Source organism: Lutzomyia longipalpis, chromosome 2 (assembly GCF_024334085.1).
Source record: "Lutzomyia longipalpis isolate SR_M1_2022 chromosome 2, ASM2433408v1".
Lineage (NCBI taxonomy): Eukaryota > Metazoa > Arthropoda > Insecta > Diptera > Psychodidae > Lutzomyia > Lutzomyia longipalpis.
In genome coordinates, this window is record NC_074708.1 from 9,472,682 (window position 1) to 9,499,810 (window position 27,129).

General features: G+C 36.3%; 9 protein-coding genes across 9 annotated transcripts; 3 read left to right on the top strand and 6 right to left on the bottom strand.

Annotated features, from left to right (window-relative positions):
- The first annotated feature begins 450 nt into the window (after nucleotides 1-450).
- LOC129789047 (sodium channel protein Nach) lies at nucleotides 451-19,319 on the top strand. The gene is made up of 11 exons (XM_055825666.1): nucleotides 451-466; nucleotides 540-657; nucleotides 718-785; nucleotides 879-1,005; nucleotides 1,112-1,399; nucleotides 1,488-1,575; nucleotides 1,643-1,728; nucleotides 2,316-2,515; nucleotides 2,612-2,783; nucleotides 2,875-2,996; nucleotides 18,815-19,319. The coding sequence occupies exons 2-11, from the start codon at nucleotides 563-565 to the stop codon at nucleotides 18,937-18,939; spliced, it is 1,371 nt and encodes a 456-aa protein (XP_055681641.1). The 5' UTR covers nucleotides 451-466; nucleotides 540-562; the 3' UTR covers nucleotides 18,940-19,319.
- LOC129789030 (probable cytochrome P450 28a5) lies at nucleotides 3,152-4,993 on the top strand. Its single transcript, XM_055825639.1, has 3 exons — nucleotides 3,152-3,483; nucleotides 3,550-3,796; nucleotides 3,887-4,993. The coding sequence occupies exons 1-3, from the start codon at nucleotides 3,299-3,301 to the stop codon at nucleotides 4,949-4,951; spliced, it is 1,497 nt and encodes a 498-aa protein (XP_055681614.1). The 5' UTR covers nucleotides 3,152-3,298; the 3' UTR covers nucleotides 4,952-4,993.
- Nucleotides 4,981-6,927, bottom strand: LOC129789029 (probable cytochrome P450 28d1). The gene is made up of 4 exons (XM_055825638.1): nucleotides 6,613-6,927; nucleotides 6,385-6,532; nucleotides 6,226-6,324; nucleotides 4,981-6,160 (listed from the first exon to the last, which is right to left on the bottom strand). Exons 1-4 carry the CDS (start codon nucleotides 6,795-6,797, stop codon nucleotides 5,096-5,098), a joined length of 1,497 nt encoding a protein of 498 aa, XP_055681613.1. The 5' UTR covers nucleotides 6,798-6,927; the 3' UTR covers nucleotides 4,981-5,095.
- On the bottom strand, nucleotides 7,041-8,914 carry LOC129789027 (probable cytochrome P450 28a5). Its single transcript, XM_055825637.1, has 4 exons — nucleotides 8,674-8,914; nucleotides 8,455-8,602; nucleotides 8,283-8,381; nucleotides 7,041-8,227 (listed from the first exon to the last, which is right to left on the bottom strand). The coding sequence occupies exons 1-4, from the start codon at nucleotides 8,856-8,858 to the stop codon at nucleotides 7,163-7,165; spliced, it is 1,497 nt and encodes a 498-aa protein (XP_055681612.1). The 5' UTR covers nucleotides 8,859-8,914; the 3' UTR covers nucleotides 7,041-7,162.
- LOC129789024 (probable cytochrome P450 28a5) lies at nucleotides 9,250-11,638 on the bottom strand. Its single transcript, XM_055825634.1, has 3 exons — nucleotides 11,015-11,638; nucleotides 10,558-10,804; nucleotides 9,250-10,491 (listed from the first exon to the last, which is right to left on the bottom strand). The coding sequence occupies exons 1-3, from the start codon at nucleotides 11,200-11,202 to the stop codon at nucleotides 9,421-9,423; spliced, it is 1,506 nt and encodes a 501-aa protein (XP_055681609.1). The 5' UTR covers nucleotides 11,203-11,638; the 3' UTR covers nucleotides 9,250-9,420.
- Nucleotides 12,040-13,857, bottom strand: LOC129789035 (probable cytochrome P450 28d1). The gene is made up of 3 exons (XM_055825648.1): nucleotides 13,577-13,857; nucleotides 13,243-13,489; nucleotides 12,040-13,169 (listed from the first exon to the last, which is right to left on the bottom strand). The coding sequence occupies exons 1-3, from the start codon at nucleotides 13,762-13,764 to the stop codon at nucleotides 12,099-12,101; spliced, it is 1,506 nt and encodes a 501-aa protein (XP_055681623.1). The 5' UTR covers nucleotides 13,765-13,857; the 3' UTR covers nucleotides 12,040-12,098.
- On the bottom strand, nucleotides 14,311-16,343 carry LOC129789025 (probable cytochrome P450 28a5). Its single transcript, XM_055825635.1, has 3 exons — nucleotides 15,954-16,343; nucleotides 15,626-15,872; nucleotides 14,311-15,555 (listed from the first exon to the last, which is right to left on the bottom strand). The coding sequence occupies exons 1-3, from the start codon at nucleotides 16,136-16,138 to the stop codon at nucleotides 14,485-14,487; spliced, it is 1,503 nt and encodes a 500-aa protein (XP_055681610.1). The 5' UTR covers nucleotides 16,139-16,343; the 3' UTR covers nucleotides 14,311-14,484.
- On the bottom strand, nucleotides 16,552-18,371 carry LOC129789033 (probable cytochrome P450 28d1). The gene is made up of 3 exons (XM_055825646.1): nucleotides 18,114-18,371; nucleotides 17,796-18,042; nucleotides 16,552-17,727 (listed from the first exon to the last, which is right to left on the bottom strand). Exons 1-3 carry the CDS (start codon nucleotides 18,299-18,301, stop codon nucleotides 16,651-16,653), a joined length of 1,512 nt encoding a protein of 503 aa, XP_055681621.1. The 5' UTR covers nucleotides 18,302-18,371; the 3' UTR covers nucleotides 16,552-16,650.
- Nucleotides 19,320-22,797: 3,478 nt separating the features above from the next.
- On the top strand, nucleotides 22,798-26,645 carry LOC129788995 (uncharacterized). The gene is made up of 5 exons (XM_055825576.1): nucleotides 22,798-23,104; nucleotides 23,384-23,529; nucleotides 23,685-23,882; nucleotides 24,669-25,946; nucleotides 26,054-26,645. Coding segments are annotated over exons 1-5 (1,959 nt in total). The 5' UTR covers nucleotides 22,798-23,102; the 3' UTR covers nucleotides 26,389-26,645.
- The last annotated feature ends 484 nt before the right edge of the window (nucleotides 26,646-27,129 follow it).

Sequence of the window (27,129 nt, forward strand, 5' to 3'; positions counted from 1 at the left end):
TTAGTGAAAGGAAATAGAGAAATTTAATTTTAATTTGAAAAAATAAAAGAATTTAAAAAGAAAAATTATGAGTTTTTAAATTATTTTTGACAGAATTTTGTTGAGAATCTTTTCTTTCTGTTTTTCTCACCTAAAATGGGTTTTTCCTTATTCCGTTTTTAAGTATTTGCATAGATTTCTGAGTATATAGCATCCTTCAAAGTCACCTACCATTGGCTTTGATGTATTTAGGTAATCCAAGTATTTTGTGTGGGAAAATCAACCATCTGTATCATCTACAATTGCCTATCTCTCTCTTGATAAAAACCAATTATACATCACAAAGGATATATTATGTATGTTATCCTTTATTGATTTCCATGTTGATAATAAATATTTATATAATGTCCTGGCAGAAGCTCTCAAATAGAGAGCTTCTTGTGGGTGGTTGTTTTGTTGTGAATGGTTGGTCGGATTAGCATATCAGGTGAATGGGATTCTAAGCGTAGAATCAGTGCTTGGAGATCTCTAAAATCCCACATTGAATTGATACTTTACAGCATTTTCTCAAGCACAACAAAGGATGGGTTTTAGGGACGTTTGGAAGGAGTACATGAAGAATTCCTCTCTGCATGGAGCTAAATTTATCGTGGACGAGAAGTATCAGTACTCGGAAAAGTATTGAAAATTCTAGTCTCAATTTCCCACTCATGCCTGACCCATTATTTTGCATTTTAGATTTTTCTGGGTTGTTTGTGTACTCATCTCCTGGATGGCATCCGTTCTTCTCATGCAGGCGTCTCTCGGTATAAATATATATTTTTTTTATATGAATTTCCTCTAAAGAATTTAAAATCTCCCTTTTCAACACATTTAAAGAGATTTATTAATTTCCCTAGATGCTTTTCAAAACAACGCCATTAGCTTTGTCGTGGAGACATCCTTTCTCGATTGGAAAACACATTTTCCATCAATTGCAATTTGTGAGGTGAAAAATTTGGATGGTGTTCAAGAAATTTCAGAGCGGTAAATATTTTTATTTTGGAGCTAAATCTCCGCCTAAATGCCAGCAATTTCTTAGAGAAAATATTGAAAAATAAACTGAAAAAAATCTCCGCGTGAAACTTTCTAGGCTCTGGGGTGTTGATCATGATTTCACTTTGGAGGAAGTTCTCAGTGAATTAGCATACTTTCGCGGTGAATCCTATCACACAGTGCATGAATGCGGTGGCACGGATCCCATTGAGGGTTGCCTCTTCTCCAACTACAGCCAATATGCCCAACTTGTGAGGAGCAATTGCAAAAAGACTCTCAAAGAATGCCAATGGAATGCAGAGAAGAAATTTAATTGTTGCGATTACTTCTTCCCAATGGACACAGAACTTGGCACATGCTACACCGTAAACTCCATTCAAACAGAGTTAGAGAATTTTCTTTAATTTAACTATTTTTCCATTAACTTTTCGCATTTAAAAGTAAATTGATTTTTCCCCTTTTTATTTGAAAAGGAATCCGAAGAAAATAAAAATGCCAATGATATCGGATAAGTATACAGGACCGGGAAAATTAACAATGGAAATTCTAACAGAGGCTAATGTAAGATTTTTTGGAATTATTTTATTGGAAAATTGAGAAGTTTTTGCTGAAGAAACTTTTTTATTAGATCTACATTCTCGGTGAGGAAGATGTACCACATTTGGTGGCACCTAAATCAGAAATGCTGTCCGTTACACCATTTATATCATATTAGTGAGTAATTTATTAAGAAGAATATATTTTGTTGTTTATTTTTCTAACGTTTAATACTCATAAAAATTGCTAATACTACATTAGTTCTATTTTTTCCTAAAATTTCAAGTTTTTTTTTACAGTGTGTAACATTTTACAATAATTTCTAACGTTTGACGGTTTTCTTCAAGTGTTTGACGTTACTTTTATACCGTTTGATGAGTTTTTTTAAACGTTTTATGCTATTTTTCTAACGTTTGATACTTTTTCTAAATATTTGACATTTTTATGCGTTTAATAATCTTTGCTTTCTTAAGATTTTTTTAAATGCATTTTAGCCTAGAACTTTTTTTGACCTGATGAGTGAAACAAAACTAAAATTCCAGATTTCCCTCACAAACCCTCTGGTAAATAAACACAAAAAACTAAAGGATATTATGTCAAAATCAATGTAAAATGGAAATTATTTATTTAATCCACGTAAAAATTGGAAGTTAAAATCATAAAATTATAGAATTAGTTCTCTTTCTTGTGATTGTCTTAGCAAAATATTTAATAGAGATTTTCCAAATGTCCTTATAAATCCTTTTTTTCTCTCTTCTTTACAGTCGAGTGATTGCAATGAAGAACATTGAGAATGATCCAGAGACGAGAGATGTGAATGTGGCTCAGAGAAGCTGTCGATATCCCGATGAGAATATTCTGGATGTTCATAAATTCTACAGCTACAGTGCGTGTTCTGTTCAGTGTCGAAAGGATGCCCAGCTTAAGATTTGCAACTGCACCAGTCACCTAATGCCACACACACGTAAGGATTTATGCTGAACTAATTGAAAATCCTCTCAGAATTTGTTGAACATTTTTTAAAGATTTTCTCTTCATTTTCTTTTTACTTCCAAAATAGCCACCAATTTACATTGCAACATAAGTGGGTTGAATTGTTTGAATGAGCATTATGAGGAATTATCGGTTGTCATCCCCAAATGGTCATCACACGGACGGAAGGGGGTTGTGTGTGATTGTTTGCCATCATGTACGGAAATTGATGTGTCCATCGTGCACGACTCAAAGGACAAGTAAGTTATCTGCTGACTCTCTATTCTTCATCACGCATCATCACTGTCTTTAATGGCTTTATTTATTCTTCCTCTTATTTATTTAATAAAGAGGAATCATGAGTGATGCAAAGGGCAATCGTCTGGCCATAGCACAGGTTGAGATTGAACTTTCAGCCCTTCCAACAGAGCGCTACAAGAGGAACGTAGTACGTGGACGATTGGATTTAGTGGGTGAGTTTCCTTAGAAAAAATTTTAATTATTTTTTTTCTGTGAGAATTTCACAATTTTGGTTAAACTGTGAAGCTATTTTCCATTGGCCTCTTCTATACACGATAAAACCTGCGCACCATTTGACGCGTTTTACATATTCTTCGCGATTTATGCTTAGTATTCTTTTATCTCGACGTTGTGTATATACGAAAATACTTTATCAAGGCGGGCAGAGAGTCAATGTTCAGCAGTTTTGTCGGCGACACCGGCTAAATCAAATCGAGTATTTTTTTCATTGTAAAGAAGAAAGTGAAGAAGAAAAATGTTTTTCCTTCTAACGCTTGTGAGTGGAATTGTTATTGCAATCTACGTGTATTTTACGTGGCATTTTGATCATTGGGCCAAGAAGGGCATTCCCGGGCCCAATGCGAGATTCTTCTTTGGAAACTTCCCAAGTAATGTGACTCAGAGTCGAAATATGGTGTATGATGCTCATGATATTTATCAGTGAGTATTTTTATTTCCAATCTGGGTTTTATCAGCAGAAAAATTAGAACACAAAAATACTTTCAGGTTGTATCGAGGTAAATTTAACTTTGTTGGCTTCTACCACATGCGAGCTCCAGGTTTGATGGCGCTAAATCCCGAGACGGTTAAAGAGATACTTATCAAGAAGTTTAGGAACTTTCATGATAATGAATTTGCCGATATGGGCGATAAGGAGGTGGATAAGATGTTCAGTAGGAATCCATTTATGCTCCAAGGTGATGAATGGAAGGAAAAACGAGCAGAGATTACACCTGCCTTTACCCCTGCTAGGGTGAGATAAATAATTCCTTAGAGGGAGCTTAAAGATCCTTCATACTGGCATTTATTCTTAATTTTTTAATTCTCTCAAATTCTCATTCAGATTAAAACTATGTTCCCAGTTATTGAAGATGTCTGCCAGCGGATGAATACATATGTGCAAGCAAACAATAAGGATGCAATTGAAGTACGAGAGATGTGTGCAAAATATGCAACAGATGTTGTTTCAAGTTGCATCTTTGGCTTAGATGCGGAATCATTTACAACGGAAAAGCCCCTAATTAGGGAAATGGGTATAAAGCTCATGAATCCCACATTTACAGCCATCCTCTACTTCATTCTCATTGAAATCCTCCCATTTATGCGACATATCATACGTATGCCGTTTGTCCCGAAGGAAGTGGAGACATTCTTTGTGAATTTAATGCGAGATGCCATTCTTCTGCGGAGGAAGAATAAAATTGAACGTGTGGACTTTCTGCACTACCTACTGGAGCTTCAGGAGCGAAAGGGCTTGAAGGATATTGACATGGTGGCACATGCGGTTACCTTCTTCCTCGATGGCTTTGAAACATCCAGTGTAGCTATGTCCTATGCTCTCTATGAATTAGCCAAAAATCCCGATTGCCAAGATAAACTTCGCAGTGAAATAAGAGAGACTGAAAGACTGCATGGGAAAATCACCTTTGAGCACCTCCTGGAGATGCCCTACTTGGAGCAAGTGATGATGGAGACCCTTAGATTACGATCTCCGGCTCTTTTGCTCTCGAAAAAGTGCACAGAAAGTTGCCAATTGGAACTCACTGATGGGGAGATGAAGACCATTGAGAAAGATATTTCAATAATGATTCCAATCTACAGCATTCACCTTGATCCGCTTTACTATGAAAATCCCCAAGAATTCAATCCTGATCGCTTCAGCCCAGAGACAGGTGGAACAAAGCCATACCGTGAGAAAGGAGTCTTCATTCCCTTCGGTGATGGACCACGTGCTTGTCTTGGACAGAAGTTTGCTCTCACGCAGGTTAAAGCAGGAATTGTGGACGTTGTTAGGAACTTTCAGCTACTTCCCAACTCCAAGACTCAGGAGCCCATTGTGATTGCCCCCGGGGAATTTACCTCAGCTCCTGTTGGAGGGCTATGGCTTAATTTTAAGGAATTGTCCTAAATGAACGATTGAGGAATTGTTAATAAATGTTTTTTTTCTGTTTCTGCTTTTCTTTATTTTTAACATAACGCTTTTAAAAATACAAATGCATTGACAATGTAGAACGAAGATGAAGATACAAATCTTATTTCCTCAACTTGACTTCTACTTAATCTCCTTAAATTGCAACCAGAGTCCTCCGAGAACGGATGGAAGGAGGTGAGAAGGATTCATAACAATATTTTCAGCAGTTTTTGAATCCACAGTAATCTCAAAATCCTTTACAATGGCCACGATAGCTGCCCTCAGCTGAGCCTGTCCAAATCTCATGCCTAAACACATCCTTGGGCCATCCCCAAAGGGCAAATACGATCCCTTTTCACGATGAATTTTTATTCCTCCTTTCTCGGGGGCAAATCTTTCAGGGATGAATTTTTCCGGATCCTCAAAGTATCTCGCATCGCGATGAATGTTGTAAATTGGTATGAGCACAGGCCATCCTTTCTCAATGGTAACCATTTGATTCTTTGTTATTGGCAATTCACACGTTTCAGTACAACGTTTTCTTACAAAAGGCGCAGGAGGATGAAGTCGGATCGATTCAGAGACAACCAGATCGAGGTAGGGCATTTCGTGAATAACTTCAAAAGATATCTCTCCGTGTTTTTGGATTGTTTCGCGAATTTCTTCTCGCAATTTCTTCTGAACTTCCGGATACTTTGCCAATTCATACAAGGCGAAACTCATTATAATGCTAGATGTTTCAAAACCATCAATAAAGAAGGTTATAGCATGTCCCACTAAATCATGATCAGTGAGATTTTTTTTCTGTTTGAGCTCAAGGAGGTAATGGAGGTAGTCTGTACGATCACTGTTGCTCTTCTTTCGCAAATCAATGGCATCCTTCATGATATTTACGAAAAACTTCTGAGTCGTTTTATCAGAAAAACTAACTTTCCATGCATGTCGCAGGGATGGGATTAATTGAACCATGATGAAATAAAAAATAATTCTTGGTGTGAATTCCGTAATTCTTCTGCCCATTTCCCGAATTGCGGGCTTCTCCTCAACAAATGATCCCGCATCAATGCCAAAGATGCAACTTGAGACAACATCTGTTGTGAATTTCGCAATTAACTCACGAGCTTCAATTGCTTGGTGATTTTCCTTCAAGATGTACTTCTTCATGCGCCCACAGACATCTTCCAAAACTGGGTACATTGCCTTGATCTGTGGGTAAAATTATTTTTCACCCACTCCATTTAATTTAGTGCTCACTAAGCAATTCTACTTACTCGCATTTGGGTAAATGCAGGAGTAATTTCAGCACGTTTCTGCTTCCATTCCTCACCTTTTAGCACAAAAGGATTTCGCCCAAAGATTGGATCACTTTCCTTGAAAGTAATTCAATATTTAAATGTTTGGCAATAGACATATTTTCTGATGAAACCTACCTTGTTAGTCATGTCAGCAATCTCATTATCATGGAAGTTCCTGAACTTGTTGATAAGGATATCTTTGGCAATAGCTGCATCTGTTACCATTAGCTGTGGTGTTCGCATATTGTAGATTCCAACAAAGGAATATCTTCCTTTGTATTTCCTTAAAATATTTTAATTAATATTTAATTATACTCACAAAATCCATAAACAATAGAATTAAAATAAAATTAAGCAACATACTCATAAATCTTCTGCATTTCATAAATAATATGAACTTTCTGCTTCACAGCTCCTGGGAAATTTCCCACAAAGAGTCCTGGTTTTGGGGATGGAATTCCCCTCTTTTCCCAATAATTGTAATTCCATTTTAAGAAAAAATAAATTCCATTCCCAAATAGGAATATAATATAGAGAATAAGCAACATTTTCACTTTTTTCCCCACCAAAAAAATCAACTTTTCCTTCCAAAAACTTCCGAATGACTGATAATTTAAGAGAAAAGCAAACACAAATTACCTTTTCTCAGCTATCGCGTAATTTCGGGTAATTATGGCACAATTTTTAGACACTTTGATAAACATGTGTGTCTCTATCCACACAAATACTGAACGTTCAACTACTTCTCAACTCCAAGACCCAGAAGTCTATTATAATTACGAAAGATCAGATTAATTTTTCAGAAAGATGTTTTTTTTTTATTTTTACCATTAAGCTTTAAAAAACAGAAATACTTTGACAATAGGACGATAACGACATAATCTTAATTCTTAACATTTCTTAAACTTGACTTCTACTTAATCTCCTTGAATTGCAACCAGAGTCCTCCGATAACGGATGGAAGGAGTTGTGAAGGATTTAGAACGATATTTTCAGCAGTTTTTGAATCCACTGTAATCTCAAAATCCTTTACAATGGACACAATGGCTGTTCTGAGTTGAGCTTGAGCAAATCTCATGCCTAAACATATTCTAGGACCATCTCCAAATGGAAGAAACGATCCCTTTTCACGATGAATTTTTGTTCCTCCTTTCTCGGGGGCAAATCTTTCAGGGATGAATTTTTCCGGATCCTTAAAGTATCTCGCATCGCGATGAATGTTGTAAATTGGAATAACCACAGGCCATCCTTTCTCAATGGTAATCATTTGATTCTCAGCTATAGGTAGTTCACACGTTTCAGTACAACGTTTGCTCACAAAAGGCCCAGGAGGATGAAGCCGAAGAGTTTCAGAGACAACCATATCAAGATAGGGCATTTCGTGAATAATCTCAAAGGATAATTCTCCATGCTTTTGGAGTGTTTCGCGAATTTCCTCACGTAGTTTCTTCTGAACTTCCGGGTATTTGGCCAGTTCGTAGAATGCAAAACTCAGAACAATGCTGGATGTTTCAAAGCCATCAATGAAAAAGGTTATAGCATGCCCCACTAAATCATGATCACTGAGGTGCTTCTTCTCTTTGAGTTCAAGGAGGTAATGGAGGTAGTCTGCACGATCACTATTGCTCTTCTTTCGTAATTCAATGGCATCCTTCATGATGTTTACGAAGAAATTTTCAGCAATTTTGTCAGAGAAGCTAACTTTAAATGCATGTCGTAGGGATGGAATTAATTGGATCAGGATAAAGTAAAGGATAATTCTTGGCGTGAATTCAGTGATTCTTCTGCCCATTTCTCGAATTGCAGGCTTTTCACCAGCAAATGATCCCGCATCAATGCCAAAAATGCAATTTGAAACAACATCTGTTGTGAATTTTGCTACCATCTCACGAGCTTCAATTGCTTGGTGATTTTCCTTCAAGATGTACTTCTTCATGCGCCCAGAAACATCTTCCATTACTGGGTACATTGCCTTGATCTTTGAGGAAAATTCTTTTAGCTCAATTATGTCTCAACTACGCAAATCTACTTACTCGAAGTTGTGTAAATGCAGGTGTAATTTCAGCACGCTTCTGCTTCCATTCCTCACCTTTCAGCATAAATGGATTTCGCCCAAAGATTGGATCTCTTTCCTTGAAAGAAATTCAATTTTGAAACATTTTTATCAATCTTCGAGAATAGAAATGTTTTTTTTTTTTGTGAAACCTTGTCAGTCATGTCGGAAAATTCATTATCATGGAAGTTCTTGAACTTGTTGATAAGAATGTCTTTGGCAATAGCTGCATCGGTTACCATTAGTTGTGGTGTTCGCATATTGTAGATTCCAACAAAGGAATATCTTCCTTTGTATTCCCTTAAAACATTTTAAATAATATTTAATTATACTCACAAAATCCACAAAGAATAAAATTAAAACAAACATACTCATAGATTTTTTCCATTTCATATATAATATGATTCTTCTGCGTCACAGCTCCTGGGAAATTTCCTACAAAGAGTCCAGGTTTTGGGGATGGAATTCCCCTCTTTTCCCAATGATTGTAATTCCATTTCAAGAAGAAATAAATTCCATTAAAAATGAGAAATATAATATAAAGTGTAAGCAACATTTTCACTTTTTTCTCCCCGAAAAATCAACTTTTCCTTCCAAACACTTCTAAATGACTGAGCGTTAGTGAGAAAAGTTAGCACAAACACTCTTTCGCTATTGCTATTGCGTAATTATGGAACAATTTTTAGACACTCTGATAAACACTACACAACGCAAATGTGTGTCTATTCTATCTCCCCCACTTTTGTGGAAGAAAAATCAGAATATAAACATAGTGTTTTATTATGAAAATAATCACGAAAGAGACGCGACATTGTCTATAGCTAGAGCAATTATATAGCCATAGATTAAAATATTTGTGATCAAGAATAAGCGTAAAAGTCAAATGTAATAATGGAAAAATTCATTTAATAATTATTCATAGAAGGGAAGCAAAAAAAACTATTGAATGCACTCCAGCGCAATTTTTATTGCATTTCTAATAAAGTCTGTGATTATTTTTAGAACCATTTTTTTGCTTATAAATAAACTGAAAGAAAGAAAAAAAATATTACTAATTTTTCACAGAGAATGAAAATTCTTCATTGAAACCAAAAAATCAAGGCATGTCTGTACAACATTTACAGCTCCTTAAAATCAAGCCATATTCCTCCCAAAGGATAAGAGAGGAATTGCTTGGGATCCAGTGACATTGGTTGTTTAGTTTTTGCATTGACGCTGATCTCAAAATCATTCACCAATGATACAATTGCAGCTTTAACTTGAGCCAGAGCGAATTTTTGTCCAAGACAAATCCTCGGTCCATCGCCGAAAGGTAGAAAGACACCCTTATCGCGGAAATGCTTAACGCCCCCATTTTCGGGATCAAACCGCTCGGGAATAAATTCATCGGGATCATTGAAGTAATCAGGATCACGGTGGAGACTGTAGACAGGAATGAGAATTTCACTTTTCTCATCAATTGTTCTGAATTCTCCTTCCGAAAGTTTAAGTTCTGTATTTTCTGTAGCCTTCTTTCCAAGTGTCGGAGCCGGTGGGTACATTCGAAGGGTCTCCATAAATACTTGATCAACATAAGGCATTTCAGACACAACATCGTGATTGATTTTTCCATGTTTCGCAAGAGTTTCTTTTATCTCTTTGCGCAATTTATCTTGAACATTCTTATTTCTTGCTATTTCAAACAATGTGAACGACAATGCAATGCTGGATGTTTCTAGGCCATCAATGAAGAAGGTTATCGCGTGAGCAACTAGCTCCAACTCATCGAGATTCTTCTTTTCCTTTAATTCCAGCAAGTAGTGAAGGTAGTCGAAACGATCAAGGTTAGTTTTGCGCCTCAAGGCAATGGCTTCCTTCATGAGGCCCACAAAGAAGCTTTCAACCTTCTTCGGGACAAAGTTCATTTTGTAGATTTTTTTAATTGCCGGAAAAATTGTCTGCAACATGAAATAGGCAATAACTCTAAAAGTTGGAGTGAAAAGTTCCTTTGCCATTTCCCTCATTTCGGATTTGTCGTTTGAAAATGAACCAGCATCGATGCCAAAGATGCAATTTGAGACGACATCCGTTGTATATTTTGCTGATAATTCTTTTCCATCGAATCCATCGATACTTTTCTTACTTTCCCTGCGAATAAAGTCCTTCATCGTAGCACAAACATCTTCAACAACTGGATACATGGTTTTGATCTACAATTGAATTTTTTAAAAAATCTATAAAAGATAAAATTTAAAAGAAGATAAATTGAAACAAACTCTGTTTGTGGTGAAAGCTGGCGTAATTTCCGCGCGTTTTTCCTTCCATTCATTGCCTTTGAGCATAAATGGATTTCTTCCAAAAATTGGATCACTCTCCTTATCTACTGTATCAGTAAAACTATTGTCGGCAAATGATCGGAAATTTTTAATGAGAACTTCCTTAACCAATTCAGGATCCAAAACAAGGATGTTTGGTGCTTTTGTATTCCATATTCCAATGAAACCGTATTGATTCTTGTACTCTCTTTAACGAAAAAAAAATATTAAAGTGAATAGAAAAAATAGAATTTCAGATTTTTTGTCGATTCCGCTTTTTTTTCAAATTCTTGATTTTTTTTAGTAACTTTTCTTTCTCAAAACCTCAAAGAACTAATGCGGTGTTTGCAGCACAAATCAAAGATTTTTTTAAAAGCAATGATCATCACAAAGTTCGACCTTCTTTACTGGCTCTCACCTGTAAATATCGTCAATTTCATAAGCAAGAAAACGCTTCTGTGTGATGCTACTCGGAAGATTTCCAAGGAGAAATCTCGGTGCAGGACCGGGGATCCTTCGCTTTCTCCAGTAGTCATAATTCCATGTCATGTAGACATAGAAAAGGATTCCCAGTCCAGTGAAAATGAAGAATATTTCTTGTAACATCCTCTAACAGATCACTTACGCAATTTCTATGAGAACCCGGGAAAAGACTTCTGATTCTTATGAAGAATGAAGGAAGACTGATGTTAGTTGCTCAATTTTTTTTCATAACTTTCTGTCTCCATATGTGTGCGAGTCATTAATTTATCGTGCTTAGCGAGTAGCGATATGATAAACATATGCTACACATACATACATATTTATTCATAAACATTGATTTGGTAGTATTTCATAACATTTTTCAATTCTTTTTATTTTCACAAAAAAAATAATTAAGGTACGATATTAATGTTCCAGGTGAAACATTCTACATTGAAAGGCATTTAGTGTCCATTCAATTGTCTAACAGTTTTGAGAATATTCAAGGTTGCTATTTGCATTAATATTTGTGTGAGTTTCCAAATTTGCCGGCATAATAAACACTCAAACATTTTCATCTTATATACTGACTGAATCACACAGTGTAATCTCAAACATAGGGTACGTAAGTCCAATATGGGTTACTTTCTTAATTTTTTTTTTCATTTTTGTTCATTTGTTTGTACATAAAATTTGTATTAAATTTAAGTCGATTAATGAGGCTTCTTAAAGGGTCATTTTGCTGGATTTATTTTGAAGATTTTATATATTTTTCAAGTATTGAGAAGAAGAGGAGTCCCGTATTAGATTACTATACCCTATTCCTTCGTAATAGTAAATTACAGTCACGTGTACATACAGCATATCTATACTACGTATTGTACATAGTACAGATAAGATGAACAAAAACAACAAGCTTCAAAATCATGTGAATGTATTTAAAAAAAACAGTCTCTTAATTTTAGGCATAAAAAACATCAATAAAGTTCAGCATAAAAATTTATTTTGCATAATTGATCCAAAATACATTAAAAAATGTTTTACAGTTCCTTGAAATTCAACCACAATCCTCCTAAAGGATAGATAAGGAATTGTTTAGGATCAAAAATAATTTCTGATTTAGTTTTGGGATTGACTTCAATCTCAAAATCATTCACCAATGATACAATTGCAGCCTTAACTTGAGCCAGGGCGAACTTTTGTCCAAGACAAATTCTCGGTCCATCGCCGAAGGGTAGAAAGACACCCTTATCGCGGAAATGCTTAACGCCCCCATTTTCGGGATCAAACCGCTCGGGAATGAATTCATCGGGATCGTTGTAGTGTTGAGGATCGCGGTGGAGGCTGTAGACGGAGATAATAACGTCGGTCTTTGGTTCAATAGTTCGGTACTCTCCCTCTGTGAGTTTTAATTCGCATTTTTCTGTGGTTATTTTTGATAGCAAAACAGCTGGTGGATACAATCTCAGCGACTCCATAAATACTTGATCGAGATAAGGCATTTCAGACACAACGTCGTGATTAATCTTTCCATGTTTCGCAAGAGTTTCCTTTATCTCTTTGCGCAATTTATCTTGAGCTTTCTTATTCCGTGCAAGCTCGTATAGAGTGAAAGATAGGGCAACACTTGATGTTTCAAAACCATCCAAGAAGAAGGTTATAGCATGAGCCACCATGTCCAATTCATTAAGGTTCTTCTTGTCTTTTAATTCAAGAAGGTAGTGAAGATAGTCGAATCGATCGAGGTTGGTTTTGCGCCTAAAGGCAATGGCTTCTTTCATGAGACCCACAAAGAAGTGTTCAACCTTCTTCGGAACAAAGTTCATCTTGTAGAATTTTCTAAGTCCAGGGTAAATTGTTAGGAGTATGAAATAGATTATTGTTCGCATGGATGGTGTGAAAAGTTCTTTTGACATTTCTCTAATTATGGGTTTTTCATTCTTAAAGGAACCCGCATCGATGCCAAAGATGCAATTTGAAACAACGTCCGTTGTATATTTTGCTGATAGCTCCTTCGCCTCCAATCCATCGATACTTTTCTTACTTTCCCTGCGAATAAAGTCTTTCATCGTAGCACAAACATCTTCAACAACTGGATACATGGTTTTAATCTATAAGGAAATTTAAAGTTAATGTCTTGAAATAAAAAAGGAGTAATTAGTTCAAGTTAAAACGGAAACATACTCTGTTTGTGGTAAAAGCTGGTGTAATTTCCGCGCGTTTTTCCTTCCATTCATTACCTTTGAGCATAAATGGATTCCGTGCAAAAATAGGATCTGATTCCTTATCCATTAATTCAGCAAAACTATTGTCAGCGAATGACCGGAAATTCTTAATGAGCACCTCCTTCACCAATTCGGGATCAATAAGCAAAATACTGGGAGTTTTTGTACTCCAATACCCAATAAATCCGTATCGGTCTTTAAATTCTCTTCAAAAAAATTAATAAATTTACTATGTTATGTCTGGGAAGCTTAAAATAACTCACTGATAAACTCCATAAAGTACGATCACTCACTTGTATAAATCATCAATTTCATAGCCAAGAAAACGCTTCTGTGTGATACTGCTCGGAAGATTTCCAAGCAGAAATCTCGGTGCAGGACTGGGAATCCTTCGCTTTTTCCAGTAATCAAAATTCCATGTCATGTAGACATAGAAAAGGATCGCAAAACTACTCAAAAAATACAAAACTTCTTGCAACATAGTGCCCAAACATTAGACTAAATACACTTTGAAAAAAAATCGCGGCTAAACAGAGTTCCTACCGCGTTGATGATTTAAATTGAACTGACCTTAAAGCTGACATACGCAGGCATAATAAGAGACTTTTATCACAATTTTGGCGAGTTCTTTATTTTTTATTGTGATAACGAAACCACAATTCACGATGACTTAATTAGTAAAAGACTTAGTTCGAGATAAGTTTGATTACGATTTTTCTTTTAAACAGACACACGTTAGTTTTTAAGGTTCTTTTTGGATTACATAAAACTCATTATGAATAAATTGAAAATTATTAAATTAAATCGCTTGATAGTGTCTAATGGGGTAAATTTTGGGCAATAAATTTCTTCCAAACGTTAGTCTTCTATCTACAAAACAGAAATTTTAAGAATTTCTCAAATGGAATTTTTTTTAAAAGTGTTTAATGAAATGAAGAAAACCTGCCCCAATGAACACTATTAACTGAAATAGACTCAAAGATTCCATTTGCTTGTGTAATATATAACACAATGCGACATAGAAATATTTTCTTTTATTTGATCAAGTCTTTATTGGCGCTTATATTTGTCTTAGAAATTGTACTTGAAATTCTTCGAAGTTCAAGGTTCTTTCTGTTTACATTTTGAAGTAAAGAGCGTTCAAAACTAATGCAAAAAAATACTGAAATATTTACATTTTTTTTTAAATAAAAGGAATACTTTAAATCTTCTCAAAATTGAGCCATAGGCCACCCTTGGCGTAGGCAAGAAATTCTTTGGGATCCAAGACGATGGGTTCTTGTGTTTTAGCATTGATGCTCATCTCGAAATTATTCACCAAAGATACAAGGGCAGCCTTAATTTGAGTCTGGGCAAACTTCTGTCCAAGGCAAATGCGTGGTCCATCGCCGAATGGGAGGAAAGCTCCTTTATCGCGAAATACTTTAATGCCACCATTTTTGGGATCAAACCGTTCGGGATAGAATTCATTTGGATTCTCAAAGATTTCTCCGTCGCGATGGAAGCTGTAGACGGGAATTAGAATTTCTTCTCCCACCTCAATTGTTCTGTATTCTCCCTCTCTGACCTTCACCTCTGTCTTCTCAGTGCAGAATTTTCCCAAAGTTGTTGCTGGTGGGTAGAGGCGAAGACTCTCATAGAGAACTTGATCGAGGTAGGGCATTTCCGAGACAACGTCATGAGTTATCTTTCCATGCTTAGTGAGGGTATCGCGAATTTCTTTTCTCAACTTTTCCTGCGTTCTCTTGTTCCGTGCAAGTAGATACAGGGTGAAAGATAGAGTAACACTTGATGTCTCAAAGCCATCCAAGAAGAAGGTTACAGCATGAGCCACCATGTCCAATTCATTAAGGTTCTTCTTATCTCTGAGTTCCTGGAGGTAGTGGAGGTAGTCAAAACGATCAAGTTTCGTCTGTCTTCTGATCGAAATGGCATCCTTCATGATGTTAACAAAGAATGTCTCAACATTCTTTGGAACAAAGGACATCCGGTAGATTTTCTTGAGGAATGGGAAGATTTGAACGGCAAATAAGTAAAGCATAATTGTTGCATCTGGTGAGAAAAGTTGTCGTCCCATGTCCCGAATTCTTGTATCTCCTCCCGTAAAACATCCCGCATCCAGGCCAAAGATTGCACTTGTAACAACGTCTATTGTGAAATTTGCTGCCAATTCTTTCACATCAAGCCCATTAACATTCTTCTTGTTTTCATTTTCGATGTATTTTTTCATATTTGTGCACACATCGTCAACTATTGGGTACATGGTTTTTATCTATGGGTTTTAAAAAAGAGGATTTAATGATTATAGATTTTGCAGCGTTGTGAAATTGCGCAATACTTACGCGTGTCGTGGTAAAAGCTGGCGTAATTTCTGCTCTCTTCTCCTTCCATTCATTTCCTTTGAGCATAAAAGGATTCCTTCCGAAAATTGGATCAACATCCTTATCAATCAAATCGGAGAATTTATTATCCGCAAAGGATCTAAAGTTCTTAATAAGTATGTCTTTTGCTATCTCTGGTTGAAGTATCATTAGTGATGGTGATCTCATGGTGAAGTACCCAATTACTCCGTAGCGACCCTTAAATTCACTACAAATCAACGGAATTATTAATTCTCTTCTAAAAAAATCATCAAAAATCAACAAAAATCTGTAAGAAAAATATACGTACTTGTAGAGATCTTCAACGTCGTAAGTAATATTCCGCTTTTGAGTCACAATACTCGGTAAATTTCCAAGAAAGAATCGCGGTGGAGGTCCTGGAATATTCCTTTTCTTCCAGTAATCATAATTCCACGTAAAATAAAAATACCCAGCTAAGAGTAAAGCACCAATAAAGTAAAGAATTTGCAGCATAATTGAATGAATAAAAGGAATTTTGAGCTATGTGAGAGAAGAATTGACTGAAACTGAGTTTTCAATCGGCGGATTCGTTTGTTAAAATTTTTCATCAACATACACCAGAGCGATAAGAGATTAGAAAAAATGCCTAAAACAACTACACATGAAAAGATATGAATGAAGTAGTATTCTGTGTTAATATTTTTAGGTATATGTTTACAATGACTTAATATTAATTTTCCTGTATGAGTAATTCTGATGAATGTATTTGCATGATTTTGGTGGGAAAGTATTGGAGATACTTAGCCATTTACATGCTCAAATACATAATAAATTCATAATTAATCAGTGTTGTGAAATTGCGGCTTGATTTTCAAAGCAAATGTAGAACGGATTAATTAATTTCATAATTAATGAAAGCCAAAAAATAAAATTAAAAAGTAGAATTTATTTTTAGGAATCCCTTTTGAATATTTTACAATCACTGGTTTTTAAAGATTTTTTGTTGGAAATCTTGTATTTAAACTTCAACTAGATATGGTTTTAAAGTCTAACCATATCCCACCTATGTGATAGGCAAGGAATTGTCTGGGATCGAGGACAATGGGAGTTTTGGTTTTGGCATTAACACTCAATTCAAAATTAGAAACTAAGGACACAATGGCAGCTTTCACTTGAGCCAGGGCAAATTTGTGTCCAAGGCAAAACCTCGGACCATCACCGAATGGAATTAGAACTCCCCTATCGCGAAATGCCCTTGTTCCACCATTTTCAGGATTAAATCGTTCAGGGATGAATTTATCCGGGTCAGTGTAGTACTCAGGATCACGGTGTAGGCTGTAGATGGGAATAACGATTTGCATGTCCTTCTCAATTGTCCGGTATTCACCGGCTTTCAGTCTAAATTCCGTCGTTTCATTACAGAGTTTCGCCAAGAGCGGTATCGGTGGATAGAGCCTAAGAGCTTCGGTAAAAACTTGATCGAGATAGGGCATTTGGGAGACAACCTCATGACTCAGTTCTGTATGTTTTGTCAGAGTATCCCTTATCTCTTGCCGTAGTTTATCTTGCACACGCCTATTACTGGCAAGTTCGTAAAGGGTGAATTGTAGAGCAATACTGGATGTTTCAAAGCCATCCAAGAAGAAGGTTATAGCATGCGCCACCATGTCCAATTCATTGAGCTTTTTGCGATCCTGAAGCTCAAGAAGGTAGTGGAGGTAGTCGAAACGATCAACATTTGTCTGACGCCTAAATGTGACGGCATCCTTCATGATATCCACGAAGAATTGCTCAACATTATCCGGGACGAATTTAATTTTGTAGAATTTCCGTAAATACGGAAATATCTGAGCTACCACAAAGTACGCAACAACTCGCCAACTTGGCGTGAAGAGGGTCTTTCCCATTTCACGAATTATCGCCTTGCCCCCACTGAAGGATCCACCGTCCAAGCCGAAAATGCAACTTGAAACGACATCCGTTGAATACTTTGCTGCCAATTCTTTTGCATCAATACCAATTCGTCGCTGTTCATTCCCATATTTCAGATACTTTGTCATTCTCTTGCAAATATACTCAATCACCGGATACATTGTTTCAATCTGTAAAGAATTCCAAAGGATTAATTTCATTAAGAAAAATTCCTCAAAATTCACAAATTGAAACTCACTCTTGACGTTGTGAATGCCGGAGTAATTTCCCCGCGTTTCTCCCTCCATTCATCGCCTTTAAGGATGAAAGGATTCCTCCCAAAAATTGGATCTGTATTCTTGTCCGTGAAATTGGCAAATGAATTATTTGCGAATGAACTAAAATTCCGAATTAATACTTCTTTGACTAGATCCGGATGTAAGATCAGAATATTCGGTTGTCTGAGATTAATTATTCCAACAAAAGCATATTGAGCTTTGTATTCTCTGCAAAGGATGAAGAAAATTTCATTTAATTTCCATCAATTTTATGCATTTTTGCGCAACATTTTCCTCACCTGTATATATCATCAACGTCGTATGTTAAATTTCTCTTCTGTGTCACGGAACCAGGAAGATTTCCAAGAAGAAATTTAGGTGGTGGTGCTGGAATTTGTCTCTTCTTCCAGTAACTAAAGTACCATGTCATATACACGTAGAAAACAACACCAATTGCCGCGCAAAAGAAAATTATTTCTTGTAACATAATTGCGAGGAAAACGCGTTCGCGAAGGGAGAAAAATTAAAATCGACACTCCTCATAAGAAATTTCTCAAAGACTGAGCGATGTTTTCATTCAACACACAGGCTATTCCGTCGTTGTAGGTGTACGATAAGAAATACTATGTACATTGGTGAGTTAGATAATTCGCGAGAAGATATAGTACTATGTGATATGACTAAGCAAATGCTATATAATTTTATTTTGTCTGCATGTGCTGAATTTGAATGTCTTGGTGTATTTTGGGCATGTTTTGTCTTCTTCATATTAATTTAGGCATGAAAAAAAATTCTCAGTTGATTAGTGGTTAGTTAGTTTGTAATGCCCATTTTGTTGGTGATTAGTTTTTTCAGTGAAAATTCATGAATAAATTACGAAATGTTGAGTTTGTAAAGAACATTATTTAGCTTCAAAATTAATTCTAATTTCCATTTGAATTTAGAAAATAACTGACTTACCTTGAATATTCTTTCTTTTCTTTAATTTTTCTTCTTGCAGTCTCAATGGGAGGAACAACAGGGCTCTTTGTGGGTGCAAGTCTCCTTAGCTTCGTTGAAATTCTCTACTATTTCACAATTCGTCCCTATGGGAACTACCTAATGGGGAAGAAACAAGAAAAGTAGTTCAGGAGCCTGTTAAGCTTCTTTATTTCTTCTGTTTTGTGAGCAACAACATCAATTCCTTCCTCGCAAATGTGATTGCACTACACATACGATTTGCTACTTCCCAATTGTGGTGGGGACACTGGACAACTCTGCCTTTTCTGCACTTCACTTTCGTTCAACAGAGTCAGTGCCCAGCAGAGTCTCAATCCGTTTACTGGTGTGATTTTAGAGATCTGCTTCTTTCCTTTCGGGCGGTAAAAGTGGTCGCATCATTTTTGCAAAAGATACTTTTGAACAACAAAAATACATTAACGTGAAAGGAACGCAGCTTCTGGTTTTGAAAATTATAAAAAGAGAAAAAATCTCATTACAATAAATATTTTAAAAAAAAATAGAGTGCACGGAATATTTTGGATAAATTGCAATTAAAATGTAAGTGATGGAATTGTTTTTAAAATTTTATTAACCGTCTCATGCATAAAAATATTTAAAGAAAAAAAATGTGAAGATTTCGAAGCACTTAAACACTTTAAACACGTGATTAGTTCGTCATAATTGCCTAATTTTCGTATATGGATAATAAAGAGAAAATTATCTAATAAATTTATTTTGATGCATCGTTAAAAAACGATTGTCTATTAATGGAGTTAGTGTGTCTTCAGCAATCTCACCTCTTTTTTTTCTCCATCTTCAATTCCTTTCGCTTTCTTTCACTTTGTCACGTGAATATTGGATAAATCTTTTTTCCTACCTATATTTCATTTCTTTTTCTCCTCAATCCTGCCTCAACTTGAGAGAATAAAATTGAACACCTCAAATGCCCCCTCATACGTGCTACATTTGATTGTATCTCAAAATTGAACGTCAATATTATTGATAAACAATTTATTAAACTTTAATTTTTCCCTTCATACAGAAAACATTTCACTTCACCGCAGCAATATTTAATGATGAATGAAATTGTCTGCAAGAGTTGAGGATTTAATTTTCGTGCTGAATTCTTAATGGCAAATTGCATTGTTGAATTGTTGTGAATTAGTTGTTTTCATTTTTTTTACAATAAACCCATTTTGCTAAATTAATAATTAACTAAAATTGATCCATCAGTGCAACAACAATAAACGAATTGGCAAAAACCATCTATTAAATAACACAAACCGATGCTTAGCTCTAATGGCGCAATGCTACACATTCCATCCAAGTCTTTTGTGGCAGAAAAAAAAGAGAAGAGAAAAATCGAGCCATTTTCTCCTACACGGTAGTTTAGTTTAAAAATTGGGTACAGACAGTACAGATCATGGCAGAATATTTTATCGCAATTTTAGTTTTTTGTTTAAAATCTTGAAAAAAAGTTGTTTCAATTTTTTAGATAAATAATAAAAAGCAATAAAAAGCGAGAAATTATCTTTTAGCACAGAGAACCATTTTAGATCAATTCTAATAACAAATTAGTTTCTTTACTCGATGGTTGTTCCCCTTCGCGTTTTAAGGGTTATATGTATGCAGCGAACCACACGTTAAACATTAAATATTCCCGGATTTTTATGATTTTAAATGTTTCTTTAAGTTTCCGAATGTGTTGAATCTACTAATACTAAAAAATAAGTTCTAACTCCGAAATTTCCTCTCAAAATATCCATTGAAAAATTTCATGATAAAAATGTCAAACGTATCAATGTTTCTATGTGTCATGCGGACGCAAAAGGGTTAAACGATTGCAAAATCATAAACATGAAACATTAAATTTAATATTTTCTTCCTTAATTTTTAAATTACATTTTAAATTATAAAATGCAATGTTTCATTCTTAGGCCGTTTTAGTCAGCGTCAAACCCAATTCGCGCTTAAGCGTTAAATACTGCGATAAAAAATTCCGCACTGATGTGTAAAATTCACCTAAATGGCATTTCAAAACAGATCAAAAAAGATTTTGCCCGTTCGATCGCATGAAAATTCATCAAATTGCTTAAATATCACCTTTTTTCGATTATGTTATTATGTATATTTTATTGACCTGCTGGACTAAACATGATTTTGATACAGAAAAGGAGAAAGGTCTCTATTTTTCAATCATGCCGCAAAAAGCTCGTGCGCACCGTGATGGTTAATTTTATAAAGCACGTGATTGAAATACAACATCCACCTATTTCTTCGATATATAACATACTTTTGGGTACAAATTGTTTCTTAAATAAAATTCCTCAATCGTCACTATGAAGAGAGACATTCACATAATAATACGACGCGCGGTATTGATTTTCTGCACGAATTATTACACCATGGGTGCTGATAAAGACCTCCAATTCAGCAATTGGAGGTACCCTCACTCACTCCACCTGAGAGGTAGTGAAAGTGATTTATAAAGGCAATAAATTAGCAAAAGATTGTACACATTGCATCCAATGAATATATAGCAAATATATGGCATTTACTTTGATGCAATTAAATGGTCATTTTTATGCCGGTTTAACTATGTAATTTCATCCCATCCTTTTTGCACGCTCTACGCGGCACACACCATCCGGTATTTGGGGGGATCTCTCTCGCTCGTATTACCTTTTTTCCGCATTGCCCATCAGGTGTGTTGGTTACTTAACGGATGAACTTCTTCACGTACCCTCTGTGTGGTGATACTGCAATCTGGTGAGGTGCCATGATCTCTAATCTGTGATGTACGTAATTTCCATTTACTGATGAAGCTCTGAAATAATAATAATAAAAAACGAGTACGTGAGTACGCGGAGTATCTGTGACTGCTGGCGGAAGGTGGAATTTCATCTCTGAGCACATTAAAGCTCTTCCACATGGGTTTATCATGCAGCCAGTTATTACTGGACCGTGACAAAAAGATCATGTTTATGAGGAATTACAAAAGCAAAAGGAAAAATTGAAAGTGAATGCCATCACGCAAATTTTTACTTTTCATCCAATAAATCCACAAGATTTGTGTTAAGAAATTGGTGATGGTGCAATTCTATATACAAATCAGCATATCACCCACATAAAACATCAATTTACAATATTCAAATTAACTTAATTTAAAACAGTTCAAACAAATCTTCTCAGTTTTGCATCTAAATTATATTAATTTCAGGCAAAAATTAATTTTCTGCGCTGTGACCATTTCCTGCCTCGCAATCGCTTTTGCACAAATCCCCCATCAGGCTGTTTTGAATATTGAACGCGAAGAGGAATTACTGCCTGACCACCTGCGGAATCCCTTTCAGCGAACACCGCGTGTTGCAGCTGCCCTTGCTGTTAGTAGTTGGGTGGAAAATGGAGAAGAACTGGTGAGTTTTTCAAAGCATTTAATTTTTTTTCTATTAGGTCTTTTGCTAATTTACAGTCCCTTGACAAAAATGATACATTCCAAAAAAATTCTCAAACGTCTCAAACTAATTTTCCTTGAATTATTTTTTTTTTAAATTTCTTCTAGGTTTACGAAAGGGAAGCCGATAAAATTCCTCGGAATGAAATCTACACCGTCCTCACGCACGCTGGATTAATTCCCAGAAGATTTTTTAAAAGAAATTTCATTTTTTAATATTTTAGTTTTGATGGATTTTTATAAAAAATCGTTTAATTAAATGTACATTATATTTCTTTAAAATATTTTTTTTCTTTCTTCATTGCTGTGTTTAAATTTCAATGAAGAATCCTTAAAATTTATTTTTTAATTTATCTAAAACAAACCTATTTTATAAAGCAATTCATGAAATTTCTGAACTGATAAACCTCTTGATGGTGGGAGTTCGTTGAGAAAATAACTCTGCCATGTGATGTTGAAAGCTTCGAGAGCGCAAGCTCTTCATTTCATTCTCTTATAACTCGCGTGTCGCCTGCATAAAGACAAACCCCGGGGTAGAGTAACGAGTTCAGTCGATGGTGGAAGCTTCACAACAGAGGAAAACCTCTAGCATTTCCCGCCTCAGCGATGCCTTTTGCAGAGAAATCGATTGGAAAATTTTGTGAATTTCATTAAAGGGAATTATGTGAAAAGTGATGTGGCATATTGTATTGTTGCTAAAATCCACAACAGAGAAAGGAGCTTTTAATTGTATATAATCCCTCCAAACTGTTTTATTGAAAGAGAAGTTTTTTTTTGCCTAATCAAAGCTGAGGGAATTTGCTGTCCATTGATTGAGGGAATTTTCATCAATTGCGTGTAAATTTACCATAAAATGTGAGTTTTGTTGTTCATTTTTCTCTCTCTCTCTTCGATATAGACACCCACACAATTGCATGAAATTTGGGAATTAAAATAAACCCCTTTGGGACACTTGAAACAACCCACCCACCCCATAAATGTCCTTCTCCACAGAACAGGCTGTTTACTGTATGACTCTATAGAGCTGGGGTGTTGTGTGTTGGAGAGTTAATTAGATAGTCAAATGAGGGACAATTAATTTGCATAAGATGATCTTTTGTGGGAATATTTGTTCAATTAGTGCGGTGTTTACAGGATTTTTACCTCAATCCCTTATGGAACGGGTAGTCGATGGGCCCTTGGAGCCATAATCCTTGTACACCAGAGCGTTTACAATGAATTTGGAGCAACAACAACGCTTTTTGCGCTCCTTGTTGCAGCACTTCCAGCTACATTTTCAGGTTCGTGTGCAAATTTTCACTTTGACCGTGAGAAATCAATATGCCATGGGAGCAATATCCTTTTTCTCCTCTCATATTACCTCCGTTTTTTTTTTTCTCTTAAAAACTAAACTTTTTTCTCGCCCTTCTTTTAATACATTCTTCACGCACGACAGCACTCTGCCGCAGTGCCACGAATAAAATCACAAACATCGGCTATTTGAGGACAAATCACAAATGTGACTTTCTACTCCTTTTCCTCACGCTCTGGATGGACATTCTGGCCCTTTTGGCAGCATGTGGTGCCCTAGCAAGGACACTCAGCACTTGTTTGGATACAATGACTGGTGGAATGGCTCGTATGTGGATTCTAGGTAAGAAGTTCTATTGATTTTTTTCTACCATCTATACCTATTTTTAAAAACCAACAACATCCATTCATACAATCATATTTAAATACTGAGGACATGCTGTTTGACATACATATTAAGGAAATACGCGTCTCCTAAAAAGGTCCTAATCGTCCTTATTAATTTTTAATAAATCCTTGTTAATTTAAATTCTTTTGTACAAAATATTCATCATTTTTCGGAGCTTTTAGTTCTATGTAAAAAAAATACCAAATTCGCCTTGATTTTTTTTGAAAGTTCTTAAGCTTTTAAAAATAAAAGAAAATATTCTTAAAGCCATTAAAGTCTTAATGCATTTAGGGAAATTGTAGGTATTGATAATAATTTATTAAATATGGGACACCGGGCTATGGAGCTTTTTCTAAGCTTTTGTCTAACATTCGTAGACCTAACATCTCATATAGAAGAGAATTATTTACCTACTAAATCCTGCACCAAATATCCTTTCTGAAAATAAGAAAATTTTTCTCGTTAGAAGCTCAAAAGCTTCATGAAGAAATTTTGAAAGCTCTCAAATCGAGAGAATAATAAATTATTCAATGAATAATAAATATTTGAGAGAAATGTAAGGCTATTTCCTAGATCATGACCATCAAGACCCAATATAGTTCAACTTATACATATTGCAGCTCAATAGGAATATTATGTACTGTACATAGATAGAAAGCATTATATAGAGAGACCGATAAGAGACCAATAAGCACTTTAGCACGTCACTCTAATCCAATTACCCATATCGTGCCATTTCAGGCAGAAATTCATCGCCAAACGAGCCATGGCCAGATGTTCTGGGTGTATCTGTTGTATTCCTTGTATCTGGAATGTTTATGCTGGGCCTGGAGAATACAAAGATCTTTGGGTGCCTCATGATATCGGGCGTACTGGGAATTGTTGGTCAACTGGGGATTGTGACGTGGCTGCAGGGAGATGAAACTGAATGGCATCACTCAACGTGGTTCCCCGAGGGTATTTCCGGGGTTGCTGCTGGAGCTGCTTTGTGCGCTTTCTCCTTTCCCGCCGAAATGCCAACAAGTGCACGATACAATCGTCTCACTGGTCTTGCAATAATCCTCGTGGTGACCTTTACACACGTCCTCACGGCTGCCTGTCTCTCCACGCTGGTACACTTTCAGCCAGGCAGTGATTTCTTAGCTGTACCAATTTTTAAAATTCTCACCTACGTGGATCTAACAAAAGTCATCCCAGCCATGGCATGTCTCCTCGTTCTGGCCTGCTCTGGAGCCCTAATGGAGCTCTTCCCCGAAATGTATTCCCTCATTGTGAAGCTAACAACATCCGAATGGAAAATTCTCGCCAAGCAAATTGGCTACGAGAGTCGTGATAGTGGTAGTCCAGTTCTTGCCATATTCACCGGAGGTAGTCTCTGTGCAATGCTTGCCTTTGCTTGTCCCATGGAGAATTTAATCTACATCCTAGCTGGAAGTCATCTCCTGGCAACAATATTCCGAGCCCTCTACCTCCTATACACACCGTATCGACCTAAATGCATTGAACACCAGGGACCATCTCTTGCCTATACTCGCCTCCAATCAGCTCCACCTCCTGCCACACAAAATCTTCCCGCATCCGCTTCCACTTCCCGCAGTTTGTGGTGCTTCCGCAGGGCATCAGCAGTAGCGGCTAGTGTGACAAAAGCCCGCTTGCCGAAGAAGCCCCACAATGAGGAATTGGAGCGCGAATGGCTGCTCCTCGGTGAACCTCCATCGCCACGATGTCTTGACCACCCAGATCCCACGGAAGATGCCGAATCGTCAATCCTCAGCGATGATGGCGAACAAGCTGCAGCCTCTGAGGAAAGTTCCACCGATATTGATGCCATTGTCGATGAGTACCGGCAGAAGATAAGAGTTTCAATGGCTGGACCGATGGATAAGAATTTGAAGACACCCTCCGTGACAACTTGGAGAATTTCCCTCATTGGAATATTTTTTATACTCTGTGGAATTGCTTCAATCACCTTCGGAGTGGTCTACATGGAATACATTTCCCTTTCTTCGGGAATTCTTGGTGAGTGTTAATTAATTATTTTACCTTAAGAACTTTAGTTTAAAACTATCTTAAAAAATACGAAGAGAATGAAAAAATCATTTTGAATATTTCTTTATTTTTTTCAGGTGCTCTTCTGGCCAACATAATCCTATTCTGCCTCCCAAAGCATCATCAGCAACAGGGGCAGGTTTCCTCCTTAACGGCCACCCTTTCCCTCATTGGTAGTTGTGTCCTCCTCACGGGGACTCTCAGCAATTCTTGGGCTGCTCTTGTCTTTTGGATCACAGCTGGATTCATCTTTTGCATCCGATGCGACACATGGTGCTGTTTGTGCCTCGATGGTGCCACAATTTCGGCGCACTCCCACATAATACCCAATGTGTCATCGAAATTGGACAATTTGAGGCAGAGATCTGTGAATGGTCTCCATCTGCCGAGTCGCATTCCAACACACAGATGACATTTGGCCAGTTCCGAGAGTGATATTCTCGAGGGGGAAGACACCGTGGAGGAGTGGAGTGATTAAGGAGGAAGAGATTATAAACAAAAAATAATATATGTGGAAAAAGTGATTTTCAAATGCGGCCTTTCACAAAACACTTTTATTTTTCTCTTCTTCTTTTGCTTTTTTTTTATTCAAATGAAGCCTTTGATTCTTCGTGATTGGTGTGAAGAAAATAAATAAATAAAAGAACTATTCTATTTCTGCTAATGGAATTTCCTTATTTTTTTCTTCTTTCGTGAAAAAATTCCACACATGAGGGAGAAAGTTTTTTTTCTCTTATTTCAGCGAAATTTTTATTATACGTCGAAATGTAGCCATGATGATTCTTTTAGAGAGTTTATCCAAAAATTCTCAAGAGCATCCCGAGTGGGTTTATTTTTTCTTTAGCATTTTCCTTTGGCAACAAGTAAACCAACCATGATATCTTCATTATTACCATTTTGTTTGCTCTGCATTAGCATCAAAGAGTCAACCCACTGACCCAGTAGTGGACATGTCTTGTTCTTCACCATTCCTTTTGCAATTCATCAAGAAGAAGTGCCCAAAAAATCTCGTCACACTTTATTTGACTTTTTCTGTTTTGAAATCTTTTTTTTTTCTTCATTTTATGTAAAGAAAAAAGAAAGAACATCCAGTTTTCCACCCGTTTCGCTTCATTTGCTCAATTAAAGGGCCATTGTCCCGATGGTCAGAGAC